The sequence below is a fragment of the Protobothrops mucrosquamatus genome, unplaced genomic scaffold (assembly GCF_001527695.2).
Source record: "Protobothrops mucrosquamatus isolate PMUCROS unplaced genomic scaffold, P.Mucros_1.0 scaffold_306, whole genome shotgun sequence".
Lineage (NCBI taxonomy): Eukaryota > Metazoa > Chordata > Lepidosauria > Squamata > Viperidae > Protobothrops > Protobothrops mucrosquamatus.
The window spans coordinates 1,229,881-1,251,965 of NW_015386382.1; the positions used below are offsets into that span (position 1 = coordinate 1,229,881).

A 22,085-nucleotide genomic window follows, 5' to 3' on the forward strand; every position below is an offset into this window, starting at 1 on the left:
GGACCTGGCTATCTCCGAGACCGCCTTCTGCCACAGATTCCCTCCCATAGACCGGTACGCTCCCACAGAGTGGGTCTCCTCAGGGTGCCGTCGGCCAAGCAGTGTCGGCTGGCGACCCCCCAGGGGGAGGGCCTTCTCTGTGGGTGCCCCCACCCTCTGGAACGAACTACCCCCCGAGATCCGGATGATTCCGGATCTCCTTACTTTCCGCCGCGCCCTCAAGACATGGCTTTTCCAGCAAGCGGGCCTGGCCTAGGGAGGATTTTAAATCGGGTTTTTTAAGAATAATTTTAACTACACAACTTTAAATATTGGTTTAATTTGGTTTTATCTGGTGGGGGTTGTAAATATGTCTATGTTTTTAAATATGTTGTGAGCCGCCCTGAGTCCCGTTGGGAGAAGGGCGGGATATAAATCAAAATAAATAAATAAATAAATAAATAAATAAATAAATAAGGGCCTTGGGAATGTGCTGTCATAAAATGTCACACTGTTCCCCTGTTGGTCACATGACCACTTTCGGGTACTTGGCAGCTAGTTTCCATTTATGACTGGTCGCAGCATCCTGCAATCATGTGACCATGATTTGCTTCTTTTTTTGCCAGCTTCTGATGTTGTACATTGGTTTCTGGCAAAAACCATACATTCGGGAGAAAGGGTTAGCCCTTACAACTATATGATTCATTTAATGAGCTCTCCATAAAAATGGTTGTAAAATCAGGTCTAGTCACATAGGTACTTTGACTTACAACTGTCACAATTTAGGACTGAAATTCCAGTTCCAGTTGTGGTTGTAACTTGAGAACATTATTCAGATTCACTGGAAACTGAGAAGAGAGGTGGTTGTCAGTCCATATGTGCTATTCCACAGCTGAGGATGTACTATTGAGTAGGCCTGCTCAAAGGAACCTGGAAGGTGGAATTCACTTGGAGATGGGAATCTCAACAGGATTTTCCTTCTTGATCTCAGTGGAAAAACAGATTTATTTTGGAGCACAGAAAGTTTGCTACTACTATTACAGTCATAACAATCTGTTTCAAAGGAGAAAGGAAGCCCCTGATATGTACAAGTGGATAAATAATGGAATACAGATAATATTTAAGTTATGACTGTAATGGAGACTTCCCGGTACAGTTGTAAGATGTGACAATCGTAAAGCTGGTGGATCATATGACCAGCCCATTTTATGATAGTTTTTTGCAGCAGATGTTAAGTGACCACCATATAGGATAGAATAGAGCAACAGAGTTGGAAGGGACCTTGGAGGTCTTCTAGTCCAACTCCCTGCTCAGGCAGGAAACCCTATACCACTTTAGACAAATGGTTGTCCAAACTCTTCTTAAAAATTTCCAGTGTTGGAACATTCACAACTTCTGGAGGCAAGTTGTTCTACTGATTAATTGTTCTAGCTGTCAGGAAATTTCTCCTTAGTTCTAGGTTGCTTCTGTCCTTGATTAGTTTCCACCCATTGCTTCTTGTTCTGCCCTCAGGCGCCTTGGAGAATAGCTTGATTCCCTCTTCTTTGTGGCAACCCCTGAGATATTGGAACACTGCTATCATGTCCCCCCTCGTCCTTCTCTTCGTTAAACTAGACATACCCAATTCCAGCAGCCGTTCCTTATATGTTTTAGCCTCCAGTCCTCTAATCATCTTTGTTGCTCTTCTCTGCACTCTTTCTAGAGCCTCAACATATCAACATAGCAATAACAATAGCACTTAGATTTATATTATATACCACTTCACAGTGTTTTACATCCCTCTCTAAGCAGTTTACAGAATCAGCATATTGCCCCCAACATCTGGGTCCTCATTTTACCGACCTCGGAAGGATGGAAGGCTGAGTCTTTATTTTTTCAGTGTGAAACTGAACAGTATAATAAAAAAAACACCTATTCTAAACATCTGGTTGATAAATTAACCTGCATCTTCTTAATAAAGAAACACATACCTGGGTGCTTGAAGGCCCAACAGCTCGTCGTGGGACTTTGATATCAAAACCCCCTTTGGGATCTTTCTCCCCTCTCAGACAGGGATCNAGCGATTGGATGGTGGGTAAGGGATAATCACCCCATAATTTTTACATTCAGCCCGGAAGCGCTTATCCAGTAAAACACTGCAAATGGAAAATACTCATAAGAATCTTTACTTGATTGCCTCTTCACTACCGCAATTCACTTATTCTCAAGATGTCAGTGAAAAGAACAGCTATATAATAAGATCTAGTGCTTGCATTAAGGGATAATGAAGAAACAAATAAGACAGAAGAAGGCTGAAGGTAGAAACTGACATGGAAGCAATTCTTGCTTTCTCTCCACAAATTTTAAATGCTTTTCTGAGTAGGGTTACAAGAACCTATGTCTTATTATTTCCTATATATTGTTCATTCAGTGTTAGTATGAAAAGATGGTTAGTCAGGAATATTATTACTATAATCATCATCATAATATAAATCTGAAAACTTGATTTTTTTGGTCGTGGAAAGAATGTTTCCAATATCTAAGATTTCTTGTTAAGCTACATTGGAAAGGTATTGGCTCATTAGCAGAAATCAAAACCAATAATTTATCAAGACAATGTGAATTGCCAAATTAATTATGTGAATCATACGTGGAAAGATGAAATAGTCTAGAAGCAGCTACCATTTTGATAGTAAAGGAGACTGGTTTTCCTGATGTAAAACAGATTTTAGTGATATTAGTCAACCAGTTGATTTTTAATTGCTGAAGAAGGATTGATCACTCAGTAAGAAGCAATGCTATGCAAAGGTTTGCCATGAATTACTGCTATCATGTTTGAGTATGAACAATCTTTTCCCATCAGTTTCCAGCTATGTCTACTTCTTGTAATGTCACCACACATCCTTCAGCTCAGGAACTAGTTTATGCATACAGAAGAACATGAATAGCTGATGCAATGCTCCCCAAACCAACAGAGGCTTCATACCTGCCAGCCATTGCTTTATAGTAAGCAAAGATTTGATCTGCCAGTTTATACACAAATTGATCAAAACACAAGTTCACCTGATAGAAAAAGAACCAGAAATGGGCTTTAGAATAACAGGCATAAAAGTTGAAGTGAGGCAATAAGTAAAACAAATCAAATGTTTGATATTAATAATTAACGAAAATAATGCGGAGAGAACTCACTTCTGCTTCAATTTCATCATAGAGAAACTGCTTTTTAAACTTGGTCAAAGCGTAATATGCGCTGTCGTTGTAGAGGTCCAGTGGGTAGAGCACATACCTGCAATGAATGAAATAGGCTCATTATCTGTCAGCAGAGACATCTTTGGGCAAACATTTGTCTCAACTATTGTAGAAATTCTAAAATGCAATTTAATTTAAAAACCAGCGGTTTGGGGTTAGCATGCATAAAATTTGATACAATATTAAAGCAAGCTTTCTTAATTGTATGCATCAAGAATCAATATTTGCTTACAATCCCTCTGGCTGTATAAAAAAATTTCTTCATGCATAAAATGGTATTTTGTAAGCCCTGCCACAATGGAATCCAGCCAATCGCAACTGCCTATGAATTCATTCATTTGCAACATTTATATTAGCATCTATCAGCCAAGTGCCCATCTACTAGACTGCTCATAAATTATTTCCTATCATCAATTTTTCCTTACATCCTTAAAAATCTCTTTATACAAGTCACTTCATAATTCCTTTATGCTATATGAAACAGATTGTCATTTAAGAACACTTCAGCCCGTTCACTCCTCTTGGTGAGGGTACCACTAGACCACATGCAATAAATAAAAGTAAATTATCCTTCAAAAGAGATTGGCAGATGCAACAGAATCTGATCAGGGAGACTGATTACTGCTCCCTGTCACGAGCAGAAAGCTGAATTTGAATTAAATCAAATTCCTTCAAGTATTATCACAAAGACACCCACAGATACATTGCATATATCATCCTGGAGTTCTTACTCCATCATGGAGGGTTCTTTGGTATCCAGGATGTGATCAGTTAGAATCCATGGCATTGACATCTCAATAGGGAACTGAATTCGGCGACCCATGGTCAACTCCAGAAAAAATTCTCGGAACCAAAGTTGGGATAAATCACAGCACTGTTGGAGGGCTTCTGAAAACATAAAACATTTTCCCAATGTAAAAGTGTTAAGTGAAAGCATATAATATTCCACAAAATAAACTGCAAGACAGGTTTAATGCATACAGCATAAAAAAATAAATTGCAGAGTGTGTGAATACAACAACTCCATGTTACAAATATTACATGGAGATAATGTAACAGCATATTTGAACCCATAAAATTGAATATATGAATATATAAAATTAGACTGTTTTCTTACAAGAATAAGATCATGATTTATTTAAAAAAAACTAAACAATTTGACTAACAGTTTATTTCAAGCTCACACCCAGTTCTAATAATTCTTTAATATAATCACAATGAACTGAAAATTCATTGCTCCAGAGCTGGCTATTATTGACAAACTAACTCTTGACAAGCTAATTCTGTCTAGGTTATTTATTTCAGGCTTGATGTTGCTACTTACCACTTATATTGAGAAGATGTGTAAAGAAGAAGGACTGTTTATGGAATTCTTCAATGGCCAGAACTATTGGTCCATCCAGGCTGCTTCTAAGAGTCTTTTTTGAACCACTCTTGTCTGCAATGAGGGATTCTAGCATGGTCCTCACCATATAAAGCTGAAATGATATGCTGATGGTTGTTATTACAGTAATCCCTTTGTAAGTAATAATACTCATCATGTACAAATAATAGTGCAGGTAATCTTCAACTTAATACCAGTTGTTTAACAACAATTTGGAGTTACAATGTTTATAAGGGCCTTGGGAATGTGCTGTCATAAAATGTCACACTGCTCCCCTGTTGGTCACATGACCACTTTCGGGTACTTGGCAGCTAGTTTCCATTTATGACTGGTCGCAGCATCCTGCAATCATGTGACCATGATTTGCTTCTTTTTTTGCCAGCTTCTGATGTTGTACATTGGTTTCTGGCAAAAACCATACATTCGGGAGAAAGAGTTAGCCCTTACAACTATATGATTCATTTAATGAGCTCCCCATAAAAATGGTTGTAAAATCAGGTCTAGTCACATGGGTACCTTGACTTACAACTGTCACAATTTAGGACTGAAATTCCAGTTTCAATTGTGGTTGTAACTTGAGAACATTATTGACATTCACTGGAAACTGAGAAGAGAGGTGGTTGTCAGTCCATATCAGCTATTCCACAGCTGAGGATGTACTATTGAGGATGTACTATTGCTCAAAGGAATCTGAAAGGTGGAATTCACTTGGAGATGGGAATCTCAACAGGATTTCCCTTCTTGATCTCAGTGGAAAAGCAGATTTATTTTGGAACACAGAAGGTTTGCTACTACTATTACAGTCATAACAATCTGTTTCAAAGGAGAAAGGAAGTCCCTGATATGTACAAGTGGATAAATAATAGAATACAGGTGATATTTAAGTTATGACTGTAATGGAGACTTCCCGGTACAGTTGTAAGATGTGACAGTCGTAAAGCTGGCGGATCATATGACCAATCCATTTTATGATAGTTTTTTGCAGCACATGTTAAGTGACCGCCAAAAAGTATAGAATAGAGCAACAGAGTTGGAAGGGACCTTGGAGGTCTTCTAGTCCAACTCCCTGCTCAGGCAGGAAACCCTATACCACTTCAGACAAATGGTTGTCCAATCTCTTCTTAAAAACTTCCAGTGTTGGAACATTCACAACTTCTGGAGGCAAGTTGTTCTACTGATTAATTGTTCTAGCTGTCAGGAAATTTCTCCTTAGTTCTAGGTTGCTTCTGTCCTTGATTAGTTTCCATCCATTGCTTCTTGTCTTGCCTTCAGGTGCTTTGGAGAATAGCTTTGCTCCCTCTTCTTTGTGGCAACCCCTGAGATATTGGAACACTGCTATCATGTCACCCCTAGTCCTTCTCTTCATTAAACTAGATATAGCCCACTCCAGCAACCGTTCTTTATATGTTTTAGCCTCCAGTCCCCTAATCATCTTTGTTGCTCTTCTCTGCACTCTTTCTAGAGCCTCAACATATCAACATAGCAATAACAATAGCACTTAGATTTATAATATATACCACTTCACAGTGTTTTACATCCCTCTCTAAGCGGTTTACAGAGTCAGCATATTGCCCCCAACATCTGGGTCCTCATTTTACCGACCTCGGAAGGATGGAAAGCTGAGTCTTTATTTTTTCAGTGTGAAACTGAACAGTATAATAAAAAAAACACCTATTCTAAACATCTGGTTGATAAATTAACCTGCATCTTCTTAATAAAGAAACACATACCTGGGTGCTTGAAGGCCCAACAGCTCGTCGTGGGACTTTGATATCAAAACCCCCTTTGGGATCTTTCTCCCCTCTCAGACAGGGATCGTTTGGAGGCTCACGTCCTCCCTCCCAATCACAGATTGTCTTTCTAATTGCCTGAAGAACACTGGGAAGGTGAAGAGCGGATCTATCATTGTGCTGAATTGCTGTGTTTATAGCTAAGCCTAAATAATCAACTTAAATATGAAGTACAAATATAACTATGTAAGTACTGCATGACGCTTTAGGGATATCATACAAACCTGATAGCATCAACACTAATTAATACAGAAAAGCTCTACTACTTTGTCATGTAAAAGTGTTAAACATCACATATCACATTAAAAGACTAATTTCAGTTGCTAATCCATTCAGTATAAAGCAGCAGATGAATGAAGATTGTCTTCATTTACAGACACACATTCATACACACACATTCATATACACAGACAAAGAGATTGTGTGCGTTGCTGGAAGCGGTGGTGGTGGTGAGAATAGGAGAAACAAAATGTTCTGATAGTTTATTGAATGAAAATAGAATAGAATAGAATAGAATAGAATAGAATAGAATAATAATTATTGTGTCAACTCTGCAATGAACCTGAATGAACCCATTTGGCTCGTTTTCGGTTGCCACCAGGATGGGACGGGAATGGTGGAATTTTTCTGCTAGCTTAAATAATTCTCTGTCCCGTGGGAACCTAGGCCATTTCTGTTCATTAGACTGGGGGGCTGAGCCTTCTGTTAGAAAGCCCACCAAACTATTCTATTAGGAAACGTAGTTGATTGCATAGGTTATGGGGTTGGAAGTTTAACTTTGTAATACTGTTACTTTTTGGAGGGAACTTTAGTCTTGGTTTCACTTTTGACAGTGACGATACTTTGTAGCCAATAAACATGTTCTTAAAGGAAACCTCAAGCCTCAGAGTTCTGTTTTAGTTTGTCTCATCTATTGGAACCATGACATATTCTCACTTTGAATGTACACTAATCGGCATACATTAAAATGAAATTTCATTGCATTCAGCTCTCAAAGGTCACCACCTCTGATATACACTACATAAATATGACAAAAATAAATACAGAATTATGCATATACCCACATATATTATATGACACAGAGAAACAACAGTCTAGTTCAGGTTATTTATACATGTGCATTGCGAGAAAAACGAATCTTGCGAGTTTACCAGACAGATGCCATAGGGAACAAAGTTCTGCTACAAATACTTCGAAACCTCCTCCCAGAGGGGAGCAACAGAAACAGACTGTAAAGTAGGTGTGTGGGGTCTCTCACAATGCTTTGAGCTCTAAGCACATAGCGCTTATAAGTAGCATCCTGAATACCAGGAAGCTAGCTTTGTATGATCTTCTCAGCTGTCCTTAGCATTCTCTGTATGGACTTTCTATCTGAGGCTCTGCTGCCACCAAACAGCCGATAGAAGCTGGAGAAAACTAAAAAGCACAACCGCAAAAGCTTCTTGGTTATAAGAGACATGACTATAATCCACGTTCTCCCAAGATCTTCTCTATGAAAGAGAGAGACATTACTGGCCAAATGTCCAGCATATGTGGATTCTGTCTGGAAAGTTGATTTTCTAAATACAAATTCTTGGGGACAGCAAGTATTTGAAAATGCCTTGCTTGACACCATTGATCCACCTAACCAGGAACTGCTTATTCTTCCTCCAGTTTTCTACACTTGCAGCCTAAGTACTTCCCAACCTTTCTACCTTTTAATCGGCAATACTATAGATTCAGCCTGGCATTTTCTGTAAGCCATGCATGGAATCAATCCTGCACTTAGAAACATGTATGCTAATTTAATTCTGGGTGTACACGTGCAGAAAAATAATAATTAGAGTCCATGTATTTACAAAGCTTCTAGGAATCGACACTGAATCCAATTAAGTTACCTGATGAGGACATTTTTCTTCTTTCTGACCGCTTGCCTCAGAGGCTCTCGCAGAGTCACCTGAGCAAAGTCCTGCAGAGCAGCGTAGATCGTGTTCCTGATAGCTTGGTTGAAGACGCTCTCCATGCGACCCATGAGCACTTGCAGGCCCTTGATCATAGCAATAACCTAGTAGAATAAAAATAGTCAGTGTGGCTCTTTTAACTACAGCATGCCCATCTGCATGGAATCTCAGGACTACATTCCAAAGGCTCTCTTCCACTGTTACCCTGGAAGCCCTGGATTCGAGTGGACTTTCTCTGCTAAGAAAAACAATACAAGAACAAGTGGAGAAAACAGGACAGTTGTAAACTGAAGACGGCAACGTCTGGATCCTCCGATATTCCATTTCAATACAAGATTGTTTGAGTCATCCCATTCAAGGAAACTATCTACCCTGGTGCAAAAATGAGGGATACAGCCACCTACCTCCACAAAAGCAAACTTTTCCTCACTGGTATAATTGTATCTTGTAGCTCTCTCATACTCTTCAGCAGTGCCTGGACAATCTTTGTTACAGAACTTATCAGTGGGATGGACCAGCTTCCAAGAATACTTCAAGGAGAAAAGAAAAAACAGAAAAATCCAGTTGGAAAAATCCAACACACTGATTTCTTGGGGGAAAAAAACCTAAATTCAGCCTATATCATAATTTCTCCAATATATGTAGATTCTGTTTTCTTTAAGTTAGGTTTTGTAAACAGGCACGTGCATCTTTAAATAACTCTTCGGTTTTTGCATGCTTTAGAGGGAAAGTAAATTAAAACTTGTTCAAGACTCTGGCTTACACTGAAGGCAGCTTTACCTTAAAACTCAGCAAATAAATCTATCAGAAAAAAATAATACTTACCACTTCCATCACATGTGCACTCCACTTGGACAAAAGCTGAAGTCCCCGTAAAGCCAGGTCAAAAAGCTCCCTATATTCTTCATCTGACTTCTGACTATCCAGTCCTGAGCCCGTTACAACCTGGAAAAAGAGCAGGCATCTGTCTCACTCAGGAATCTTTTCCTGTAGTTGCTTCAGGTTGCTATTTTCATTAACTGGGCAAGAAATTGCAAACATTCATCAACAAGAGTTAATCAATGGGCAGATAATGAGGAGAAGAACTGACAAATTAATTGATTGACTTATTTACTCAATTTCTATAACCGCCCATCTCAATCAATGAATCTGGGTGGCTTACAAATCCAGAATTGCTAGAATGCTGTTGAGATAAAATACACAGATGGTTGACATCAAAGTGAAATGATTCCTCCAATCATTTTCATATTCTAGCCCTTCAGCTACGTATCCCAAACAATATAGCTCAAAGATAACACTGAACTATCTAAATTCATCCAGTTTCCTGCACGTTCAGATAAAACTAGGAAGATCTTCAAACAGAGAAAAATGCAGAAAAATGCACCTGAATTTCTTAATTATTGCAACTTTCAATGAATTCTTTTGCAGACATTTTGACGAACAGTGAATATCTAGGATAACTTCTCCTTTGGGTTCATATATGTGTAGTATAGTTGTGTAGTATAGCGCCCTCTATTGTGTAGGCGATCATCTGCCCACTGATTAATTGTGAATGTTTTTTAACTTTGAAATGGGAAAGGCTGTAGATATCCAAGCTATACAGGTGCTGGGTTGAAACAGCACTCAACAGTACATCATCTGAAAGCACTAAAAGCATGATACAATTTGGAATTTGGGAGGCCTAGGAACACCTAGGGATTCTTAATTGTTTTCAGAAGGAGATTCATATTTATTCTTCAATGGTATAGTGGATCCACAATTCAAATAAGTAGATGGAGTCTGAACAAAGACTAATTCGGTTTAACCAATATTTAAGTTGAGTTGAAAACAGAATTACAAAGATTACTTTTTAATATTTTTCACCACCATCTAAATTTAAAAACTTATAATTTAAAGGCAACCTTTGAAAAAATTTGCAGGTAGCACACAGGGTGTGCTAGGACTGCACATGGCCCTGGGATATTGCATCATGTACTTTTCTATACAAAATAGTAAATAAGAATTGGACGGCAGAATATATCTATGATATAGAAGAACAGAGAGAGTTACACGGTTTTGAATGAGGAAAATCTTTCTACTCTGAATATCTGGAGAGATGCTGTTGGTTGGAATAGACAAGAGTTGGACATTCAACACCAGAATCTCCAAGAGGCAAGCTGTTTGCATTCCAACACCATTAATCAAACACAGAATCGCAGCAATCCTGATTTGTCCATAGAACACACTCAACATTTATTCTTTCACACATGGATTGTGCAACACATGCCTTCATGGAAGCTTACCTCACTGTTGCTGTAGCGAGCAAGTTCAGAGATAAACCGGATATGATCATCCCGGATCTGTACCATCTGCTCACATATGTTATACTGTGGACTGATGCTGCTCTGAGTGCATGTCCATCTGGGCAGAAAATCAATGTCTTTAAGTTAACACTCATTCCTGAACCTATAGCTATTACTCAAGATAACTTTGCTCCAATGGTCTACTAATACCTCATTTGGTCCAATGTCTTTTGATATGATCCTCACCCAGTAACTGACAACTAAAAACTATAATTGTTGGCAGATGTGTTATTTAATTTCATAATTTTTCCTATATGCGATATGTCTATTTTACTTGTTTTACATTTGGGGTAAAAGTAGCAGATCCATAGATGACAAACGGAATTATTCAGTCAATAAGTGCATGACAGAATTTGAGAACTGGTCTTTAAGAAACTATATATATTGTAAACAAAAGTATATAAGGAAAAGATGTCTAGAATCAAAAAGTAGGATCTATTTAACATATATTTATAACATTCTAGGTTTATGCCAATACAGGACATTAAAAAGTTAAAAATTGAATTAGGAAATAAATAAGGGAATTAGGAAATAAATAAGGGACAACTGGCAACCATAAATAAATAAATATGGTTGCCAGTTGATACATCTGGCAACCATAAAAATAATAGCAAAACATAGTTTAGAATAGTTTCCTTTTCCTGGCTCCCAGTGCAAGGTCTAAGCTATGATTCATCTATTCAGATAACACAGAGAATCATAGTGAGTAACAAATGAACAAGTGTTTTATAAAATCCTCAAATTAGAATTTCTAAGTCTTAGTTACAGGTTCATCATTTCTCAGTTTAAGATGACATCAATAATGACACATCTTTAACATGGTTTTCTATGAAGTTTGAACTTAGCCATTCATTCCTTCTTTCTTTACATGACCACAAATTATTCATAAATGTAGCAAAGAAACTAGTCTTCTAGGTAAATGTCAGTAAGGAGTATTTATGCAGACTATCTGAAGTGCCAACTTTTCTATTCAAAATTTGCAGCTTATTTGGAAAGAGTAGGATATTTTAAAATCTCATTTCTGGGACTAGATCTCCTTGGTTATATTGAAGTAGATGGAATTCTCTTAATTACGTTGACAGTGATGATTAGGTCCTATTGTATTTCCAGGTGTTCAGAAATCCAATGCTTTACTCTTACCCTTTCAATGTACTGCTTCCCCCAAAGAAATCATCAACAGGTTATCAGTGGTGATCAGATATTTTGCTGTACTAGCTCAGCCTGCCATATATAATCTAGTCCATTACACAAAATTAAAAGGCCATACAAGGGAAAAAAAACACAGTTAATTACATCTCACCACAAGGATGGAAATGAATTAGAGAGACAAAAAGGAAAAGAAGGGCATGAATGTGCAGGAACATAAAAACCCCACAATTGTTGTACAGCCAAGTTAGTGTTCATAATCTCTTCTCCAAGGTAGGAGAAAGAGGCACAGGAGGCGATACTGGGTCTGCTTAGAAACTGAATAAGTAAATAATTGTTAGTAAGTAAAGATGAGAAGAAAAAATAGGTTACAGTTTGATTATTGGGATGTAGTAGGATAGATCAGAAATGGGATTAAACACACATTGTTAAATACTTCCATGGACTGGGCTGAGTTTAAAATCCAACTTATTTTGGCAATAGGAGTAAAGGTTAGAATGATGAGTGAGAAACAACATACACAATTTATGTAGTATGGAAGCCATTAGTCAGATACCATAAAACGAAATAAATATGCACCCAACGAACACCACAAATTCCAGTAATGAAATCCAATTATAACTTGATTTCTTTTTTGTAGTAGTTAGTGTTTGTCTTTTATTAGCAATAACTCTGTGACTGCTGGCCTTGTGATCTAAATTTGAGAAACCGAAACTATTTATTTGGTTCGAATCTTGGTAATTATCTCAAAATAAAGTCACCATGTTGTGCAGTGAAATGGAAAGTGAAGCTGCCAACTGAAAGGCATGCAGCAATGCTTTTATCAAATTTGTGATCTTCGGTATAGTTGGACTTACGTCTTGCAATAAATTGAACTGCAACACTTACCCTTCATGACTAGAAATAGCTACAGGGGAGGCTGCCTGAAATACAGGGGGACAGCATTGCCTACTAGAATTCCATATCAAGAGAGGTGGTCATAATTTAACCCTTAATTGTGATTTCATTTACCAGGATCCTTGTAGGGGGAGCTGGGCAGCTTCAAAATGAAATGAAATAAAATAAAATAAATAAATAAATAAATAAATAAATAAATAAATAAATAACTCCCCTCTAAGCTATCACTAAAAACGCTCTCCAAGATCCACATTCATCCCTATGAACAATTCCACTGAAAACAATTCTAGTTGGAAGTAATTAGAGTTTATGCTACATTTCTTTTATTGTCTTGCCTAAAGCCCATTCTGAGAATCCTTTTGGACAGATAGAGTGCTGTGTTCATGCTCTGGAGGATTTTCTATCCAATTGAAAAAATGTGGATAAAAACTACCCAGAGCAGGCACACTCGGTTACATACACGTTCACAGTATGAGCATTCATACCTACATTCACAACCGTCAAGCATGTAAACAAATAACAGTCAACATACAAGTACAGACACTGAATTTAATATATGCAAATATATTGCCAGTGTATATCATCACTCCTATACATTAACACCCATATCCATTTTTCAGCCAGATAAGCATATTTCACATATACATACTTGCACAAATCCAATCATTCATTTATTTCCACCTTCATCAAAACCGCTCAGTCAGTACTTTCTTATACACACAAGTATTCAGATATTGGCCTCCATGCATACACATAAACTCTTGGTGCAAATTACTGATCTGCTCTCAGTTCTTCCCTGTATCCCCAAAGACACATCTTCATGGCTATAATTTATGAGCACTTTGCTATTTAGAGATATTTAGCTACCTGACTGGTGAACATTATGAAAGCTTGAGGAAGCTTGAGGAAGGTAAATCTACATCCCTCACTACCCAAAGGACTGGATGAGATTTTAAGCTGAAATTACGATGGAAATAGCAAGGAGTAAGTAAGAAAGTTGAAATTTAGGAGCAAAATCTCCCTGACTTAGGGGAAAACTCTAGGAACGCAGGAATTTTGAATGGTAGCCAGAGTTCACTGAGCTTGGAAACTGTTGGTATAAAACAGAATTATATTTGGTATAAGTTTTCAACAGCTGCATGCCTGGATTTGTCATCAAAAGATAATAATCTCTGTGTAGCCAAGCAGAGAAAGGTCCCAAAAGATCTGGACTGCCACTTCAAGGGCAAAACAATCTGATTTAATTATATCTTCAGAGCAATTCTAGAGTTATTCTTGAATTGATTCTTTAGTAAATCAAAAAATAGGGGCTTTTAGGCACTCCATCAGTTCAAACTCACAGCCTGGGATGTTGGGACGTCTAAGAACCGGAAAATACCAGGGAAGGGAGATTAAGGTTGAAGAACATTCAATTTCAAAGATGGCAGTACTTGAGGAATCAACATTTAAAAGACAGCACTGTCTGCACGAGTTATTTCTTCATTTCATTTTCAGGGCTTACTGGGGGACCTAGCTAGGGAACCAAGGAAGAATTGGTTTATTTCAGGGAGGTAAGGTACATTTAACTGTATTGATAGAATCAGTGTCTTTCAAGATACAGCAAAGAGAAAATAAGAAATTTATATGGTGACATACATCCTTAGCAAAGCACTCATTCGTATGTTCAATCATTTAACCACTCGGACACAGGCTCACAGGCAATCACGCAGTGATCTTACACACGAGTGGGAGAGGAGACTAAGACACACCAAAGCCAAGAGACATTATGGCAGGCACTCACTTGGATTTGTTCTCCTCATAGTGAGCACTGGTCTTAATGTATCTGGCCAGCTCTATCTGCATATCGCCGAATAAAGGAACCACCTGCAGCTGCTGGAAGAAAAAACAAGAAATGGTTTAAAGAAGGTAAAGAGGCTTCCTTTGGTATGAGTGTGACGTGTGGAGTAAAGGAGTATCTAACCACCAGAGGGGGCTAAAAGGCTGAAAGAGTATTCCTAAACAATATATGGAGGAGCAAAATAGTTGGTGAATTTTCATGAAGCCCAGAAATATGTGTTGTTGTGACGATTCAAATCAGGTCAGCACAATTTTTAGTGAGCAATCTCATCATCATTTTGCATGGGCATCAGTCCTTTTGAAAACTACCTCTGCAGGATTTCTGAATGCTAGGTTTGTTCGAAAAACCACACTTTCTCTTACAATATAGTACACTGAAACACTCTTGAGTTCATGAAGTGGTGGTGGTGGGGGCCACATTGAAAAAGAAATACTAATGGTCTTGAGAAGGTTAATCTTCTCAATGATATCTGTTAGAAAGAAGCAGCCATGTTTCAGGGCATCTAGTGTGAGGAATACAAGTTGTCCTCGACTTACAACCACAACTTACAACAATTTCTGTCAGAAAGCAAAACATTTGTTAAGTGAATTTTGCTCCATTTTAAGACCTTTCTTGCCACAGTTGTTAAGTGAATCACTGCAGTTGTTAAGTTAGTTACGTGATTGTTAAGTGAATCTGGTTTTCCCATTGACTTTGCTTGTCAGAAGGTTGCAAAAGGTGATTACGTGACCCTGGGACACTGCAACCGTCATAAATACCTGGCAGTTCCGAAGCATCCGAATTTTGATCACGTGACCATGGGGATGCTGCAACAGTTGTATCAAAAACAGTCATAAGTCACTTTTTTCAGTGCCGTTGTAACTTCGAACGGTCACTAAATGAACTGTTGTAAGTTGAGGATTACCTGTAGTACTATCATGTGAAAACAAAACAGTGGCTCTAAATCATCTGGCCAAGTTCACTGAGGGCAGAACCTCTATTGCATTAATAACTGCCTAGAAGAGGAATGTCAGCAGAATTAGTAAAAGTGCATGAGCATTAAATTCTCTTGCACCCGGTCATCCTAACTATGATCACTTTGACACAGGAAATATATCTTCACATTTTTACTTTCTGTTTTGCCTCCTGCTACCATGCTGAGCCATGAATCTCAACACATGTAGAAGCTTATTATACAGACAGGAAGACAGGATTTCTATTCTCATTACAAATCTTGAATCACATATTTCGTTTATTAAATATGAAGCCAAGTCTTCTCAGTTGGCTCAGATTATTAAAAATGAAAATAGCTTTGGCCAGCGAGAAAGGAAATTTACCTTTGGTAAGTTTTTAGTATATGATAATATGCTTCACTTGAAGCAATTACATGAATTTATTAATAATCTTGGATTACCATTTGTAGGTTGCAAAAATCTGAATCTTTGCTGCCATTTAATGAGCATCTAGATTTTGCAACCCAAATATGGTAGCCTTAAATAGTCATGTTTGAAAAACCTAACAGTAAAGGTTATTTCTTAAAAATAATTTGACATTATATGCCCATTTTTATTGACAAAAACAATAGAATATCAATTTCATACAACATCAGATTTTTTCCTAAAAGGAAACTACAGTCTTCAAGGAGTGCTCCTGGATTAAACATGGTCAAATTTTGTTCAACAAAGTGACTTCTCCCAATTGTGCTTTTTTCCAAAGGCAACTGAACTTTCTTTGTTTTTCCTTGAAGACTTTTCACTTCTCATCCAAGAAGCTTCTTCAGTTCTTCTTCAGTTCAGAACTGAAGAAGCTTCTTGGATGAGAAGTGAAAAGTCTTCGAGAAAAAACAGAGGAAGTCCAGTTGCCTTTTGGAAAAAGCACGCATGAGACAACCATGACTTGATGCATGAGAATCTCTATTGAAAAAGTGATTTCTCATTTCCATCCTTCTCCACAGTATATTTTTGATTACAGTGATTTGTTTGAACCATTCACTCTACCCAAATAGCATACTATGAACTACATCATCAATGTTGAATCAATCAATTAGCAGCCAATTACTAACACATTATAGATCTTATATTTAAAGAGGCAGATCTAGGATTGCTTTTACTGTGGTGATGATGATGATGATGATGATGATGATGATTTTGCTAAAGTAAAATCTTTAAACTGCAGATAGTTCTCATTTAATAGTCATTCATCCAGCAACCATTCAAAGTTACAACAGAGTTGGGAGAGACTTGTGACTAGTCCTCATAGTAGTGGCCACCACAGAGGCCCCATGATCAAGTGATCACAATTTGGGCATTTGGAAACCAACTTGCAATTATGACATTCCGGCGTTCTGCGGTCATATGTTCACATTTTGCAATCTTCACTGCCAGCTTCAGACAAGCAAAGTCAATGGGGAAGTTGGCAGGAGATCACAAATGGCGACTACATGACGGTGGGACATTGCAACCATGTGGGATTAGCCTAACAAGGGCAACTGGGACTGCCAGAATTGCTGAGGTAATTTGGCATAGTCATGTGATATTGTGCTTTATGATAGCATTGCTTAGCAATCCCAATTACTGTGGGTTAAAAGGACTACCTGTATATGGAAATGGTATTGGGTAACTGAAGAAAATAGAATCTAACTCAGATATTTAATACGTTTTAGAATAGCTCTACACTATGCTTGGCATAGATTTAACACTATTTTTTAAACAGATACAAGAATCAAGTGGCCTTCATGTGATAATGAGGACTATAAACTTTGGGTACCTGTCACTTTTGAAATTCTTGTACTCCAAATATTAAGTTTATGGAAGAAATTAATTTAAATTTAATATTTCCATAATTAATTAATTTCCATAATTTCCAGAAATGCAGGAAATCACTTTAACCTCTGCCTGCAAGAGGAAAAATGAAACATGTAAATCAGTTAACATGTAGATTTCATTCACAGGGATGTGCGTGAACTGTGGAATACTTTCTGGAACTTGGCAATAGCTTCAAGGTATGGTAAAGTCGAACAAGTATACAAATACCTCAGTTTAAAATCTGTTTATTTAATTAAACAAGATCCTTAGCAATTGACCTTGCTGGTGGGCCAAGACTAGCCTGATAATAGATAATATTTACCAAAAGATGTTGTCTTCCTTTATTTACTAAATGAAACACATTATTATGTTTGAACAGCAGTAGGTAGAATGTTAGTAACTAGTAATTAGAGGTCATGCAGCTACAATGTAGTTTTTGAGTTCAACTTAACAATGGAAAGCATTTATTTTAATGAATTTTCAAGAACAAGCATTTAGCAATGCTGCAGATTGAATTGCTGTAAAAAGAGCCACTGGAGAGGGCACCTCAAGGTTCACAGCAAAAATCTGTTGCCCTGATAATAGGAACTATGTTTGGCCACTTATGTACAGCAGATGCTATTTGGAAACTTTAAAACTTCTGCAAACAATCGTAAATGATTATGAACGATCCCCTTTCATTTCTCCAAAATTTTTAAGCAGCAGAAATGCTACATCCTTTGTTTAAAACGCACCACAGTATGAAAGAGTACCGTAATAAATTCTGTCTTTTGAAAGAAGCAGGCAAAATGGCCAGACACTTTTTCATGCTGATACAAGAGGTACACACGACTGATACCTAGTTTTTACAGTTGAGTAGTCATATTTTTTTAAGATGGGTTGAAATTTCTACCTACAAGCAGGTCCGACTATTCTAAGCAGTCCAAATATTCTTGGCAAAACCTATAGCAAATTCTAGGTTGGACATTTTTGAGATCAGCAGGTAATATACTGTATTTATACAAATCTGTTATCTAAAACCACTCGCTGTTGCTTGATCTGGTTGCTAATAGATAAATCAAGCAAGAGTGAAACAATCAGAACACTTTTTATGCAGTTTAGCTTTAGTTTATAAAATAAATGATGATAAAGTTTCTCTCCAGTTGAGTTTAACTTTCGATGGCCTCTCTGGTGCATCTGTTTGGAGATATATTTTTTTGAGATACTTTTTTTTAGACTTCGCAATTTAGTCTCTTCCACAGCCTTGGCATTTTTGGATAGCTTTCACTGTTGTACTATAGAACAGAAAATACAGCATGACTTCTCAGCAGCTCCATCCCTTCTTAACTCTCGGAGATGAGTCAAAGTTAGCATTACCATGTTTTTAAAAGTTTGGTACCGGGCTGAGAATAATGCACAATTGAATTTTTTTTAAAAAGAAGGGACAGAGGGAAGTAAATCAGAAAAAAGAACCAATCAAATTATGTGTTTTACAATCAGCCATTACAGTGAATTCCATAAGGACTTTCTTTCTTCTCCCTCTATCCACACCTAATTTTACTCAGAAAGTACCTGAATGGATGCCACAGTTTCCATTTATTGATGTATGCGTATCTATAAATATGCACACCCTGTATATTTTTGTTTTTTGTTTTAGTTCCCTCCTTCTGATGTAATTTTGTGCATTCTCTTTTTCTTTGTTTTCTGTATTTAATTTAAAAAATGAAAACTAAAAACAAAAGTATCTGAATGGACAAGCTTGTGCACTGTAACTCACACTCCATTAAAAAAATCACCACTATCTAAAAGATGATCAACCTATTGTCCTAATATGTACAGTAGCTATATCCACTGTAGGAACAAGGTTTTCCCTGAAGAAGAAACAGAAGAATTCCTGTCTATGATGCATGCCCTGATGTTGATTGTTAGAGTTTATTGTGCAGAGGTGAAATCTGGTAGATATGGAATTAATTTGCATGAATCTGATTTTATCAGAACATTTTTTTTGCAGAAATATTAGCATGCTGTTAAAACACACAAAATAAAACCCCTTAATTGCTTAAAATTTTCAATTATGCAGCAGTAAAATATTCAGATGTTTGCGATTCAATCACACCTTTGGTTCCAGCATGTTAAATTCTTCTGTGTTTGCTTTATCTCTAGATAGTACCAATACAGATAGTTTTGGGTTCTTCTGGAAATAGTCATGAACCAGAGCCAAGCCAGACACTGACCTTGAAGAATTTATCAATTTTGCTGAGGTTGATTCTCTTCTTGGCATCTAATTTGTAAATATTACTGACATTTCCATCCATCAGATACAGACCAAAACCCATCACCTAAAAGAAAAATACGAGCAACATCTGAATGCTTGACCCATTTAATAGTTACTATTTGAAAGAAGGAAAAAGAGTATATTCCATGAACAAATTTTCAATTTTAAAAAAATATCATGTTATGGTTAGTCACAAACTAAATGTAATCTTAGATATTTTTTTAAAATACATTTTAATTTTCCTTTGTAGGAAGTACAAATTTCCTTAAATTGCTTCAAAGTATTTGCCCAGTTAGTCAGTATTGTCCACTCATACTGGCAGCTGTTCTCTGAATGTAAAGATATTTTACCCTGGCTTGCTTATACATCTTCCATTTGCACTGGAAATGCAATACTTTGTAGAAAGTGCACACACACACACACAAAGATTGGGGGCTTTCTTTGACCCATAGGCTTCCAACCTTATATAAAGAAAGAAGGATTTTCAAGCTGACTCTGAAAAAGACTTTTGTTTAATGTATGTTCTTTTAATAATTTTAAATCTTCCTTTTAATAATCCAGAAGTTGTCTTTTCATAGAGAAGTTAAAATCTAAGTATAAAAGCAGCATCTGAATGTTTGTTACAGTCATTTAATAGTTACTGTTTGAAAGAAAGAAAAAGAAAAAATGTATTCAAGAAGTATACAATCTAAAAAGAGAAAAAAATGCCAACCCCCCCCCCCCAAGGCATGCATCATGAAAATAGACATCACAAAGTACTTGGGAAAAACTGAGATGGCTAAAAGACATTTGTGAAGAATTGAAAGAAATTACCTTTAAGAGCATATGCTTCTCGCTGGGTGTCAAGTACATCTTGTTTTCATAGTAATCCACACAGATGTTGACAATATCAGCCAACAGTTCTTCATAACCAGGGATCACTTCCAGTTGCTGATGCAGGCACTTAAAAAAAATTCCCACAAGACCCTCACTAATTTTCAGTGAGAACAAAATGAAAGGTTGTAAAGTTTAATTTAGCATCTTTCTTGCTGTGTATAAGCAATGAATTAACTTAAGTAAGTACTGCTTACATCAAATACTACCTTTGCTCTAAATAGTTGTATGCAGTGTAGAAACATGTGTGCAGCAATGCCAACAGCAACAAAACTGCTAGAGAGAGGAGCTGCATTTTTCCCAGGAGTCTCAATGTAACTAAGGCTGATATAGAAAGATTAAACCTCTCTTTTCCTATAGCTACTATATCCTATCATCTGCCTACTCCTGATGTATTTCTGCTACCACCATTCTTTTTAAAGAGGCAATGCTTTTGACTTCTGCACTAACCAATTCTACATGTAGTAGCTTGCGAAAGTTAGTTGCTAACAAAGGCTGCAAAAGCAATAATTTAAATGTTTGTGTAAAAAAAAAAAAAGGAACAGAGTGGAGTACTTGGTGCTCTCTGTTTCCCCATCTCTATCAAACATCTCCCTCCTGCAAAAAATAAAAAACTGGACAGGGCAAGTTACTATACATAAAGAGGCAGCACACCCTACTCTCCATCACATTGATGATGTTACCTAGTTGGATAATGAAATGTCTGTAAGCAAACAATCAAGCCCAGAAACACCAAGAACTCCATAGTTCAACCCTGAGCTATATATATTTTCTTCTGCTGAAATGGAATAGAGACAGGAAATTCAATGGATCATGCCAAATGATTATTAGCAGGGTGTATTCCTGATTTTGTGCATTTGTTTGTGTATGTGTGTGTGTGTGTATGTATCTGTATGTGTGTGTGAACGCATCTGTTGTATAGATAAAAACCACAGTATTTGGTTGCTATGGAAATGTGTTTAAAAGCCTTGCACGGTGTTTGCTATTTCATGGAGTTGACGAATGAAGTTGTACAAGTGACACCTATATTTATTTCATAATGCACAGGGCTTCATAAATAGTCCAAGATGATTGATTTCCCATGTAACAACTTGCATTTAATAAAACAAAAGTCCCAAATACAAATAAGGCCTTATGGTTGTAAATACTTCTTATGATGTACTGTGTCCTTAGAATTGGAGACCAAAGCATACATGTTAGGTCAAAGTAAATTTATTAACGTATTATACTATGTGAGAAAAGATAAAAAATATTCTACCTGGGTGATCCTGTTATGGTTTGCTAGGAACATGGAGAGATTCTGTGATTCCTGAATAGACTGAGGATCAGCCATTTTTCTTAAAAACTGGGCTGCTCTGAAAAATAAGAGAAACTCAATTTTGTTGATAAGTTGGAACACGATGCCATCATATGGCTGAGTAACACAGATTTATAAAAAGGGGCTACAAAAGGACTACAATAATGCTGTTTCATTATCTTTACTTCACCGTAAATATATTTTGACACAAAACAGGATTCAGAAGCCTCTATTCCATGACTAAATACTATTAACTTTGAAAAAAAACACTGGCCATATTTCCAAAGATCCCAGCAATACGCCCTATAAAATACATACATACATACGAATCTCAC

General features: G+C 37.0%; 1 protein-coding gene across 4 annotated transcripts in view; it reads right to left on the reverse strand.

The window, feature by feature from the left end:
- Positions 1 to 22,085, reverse strand: part of CYFIP2 (cytoplasmic FMR1 interacting protein 2) — a 52,612-nt gene that overhangs the window by 25,425 nt on the left and 5,102 nt on the right. For all 4 annotated transcript variants that reach the window (XM_029287334.1, XM_029287333.1, XM_015832127.1 and 1 more), the window contains 13 exons: positions 21,712 to 21,808; positions 20,394 to 20,522; positions 19,540 to 19,644; positions 14,487 to 14,578; positions 10,604 to 10,721; positions 9,147 to 9,266; positions 8,726 to 8,851; positions 8,259 to 8,425; positions 6,322 to 6,469; positions 4,532 to 4,685; positions 3,939 to 4,095; positions 3,148 to 3,244; positions 2,945 to 3,021 (listed from right to left, as the gene is read on the reverse strand). In XM_029287334.1, coding sequence (XP_029143167.1) covers positions 2,945 to 3,021; positions 3,148 to 3,244; positions 3,939 to 4,095; positions 4,532 to 4,685; positions 6,322 to 6,469; positions 8,259 to 8,425; positions 8,726 to 8,851; positions 9,147 to 9,266; positions 10,604 to 10,721; positions 14,487 to 14,578; positions 19,540 to 19,644; positions 20,394 to 20,522; positions 21,712 to 21,808 — 1,587 coding nt within the window. The remainder of the gene's footprint in view (positions 1 to 2,944; positions 3,022 to 3,147; positions 3,245 to 3,938; positions 4,096 to 4,531; positions 4,686 to 6,321; positions 6,470 to 8,258; positions 8,426 to 8,725; positions 8,852 to 9,146; positions 9,267 to 10,603; positions 10,722 to 14,486; positions 14,579 to 19,539; positions 19,645 to 20,393; positions 20,523 to 21,711; positions 21,809 to 22,085) is intronic.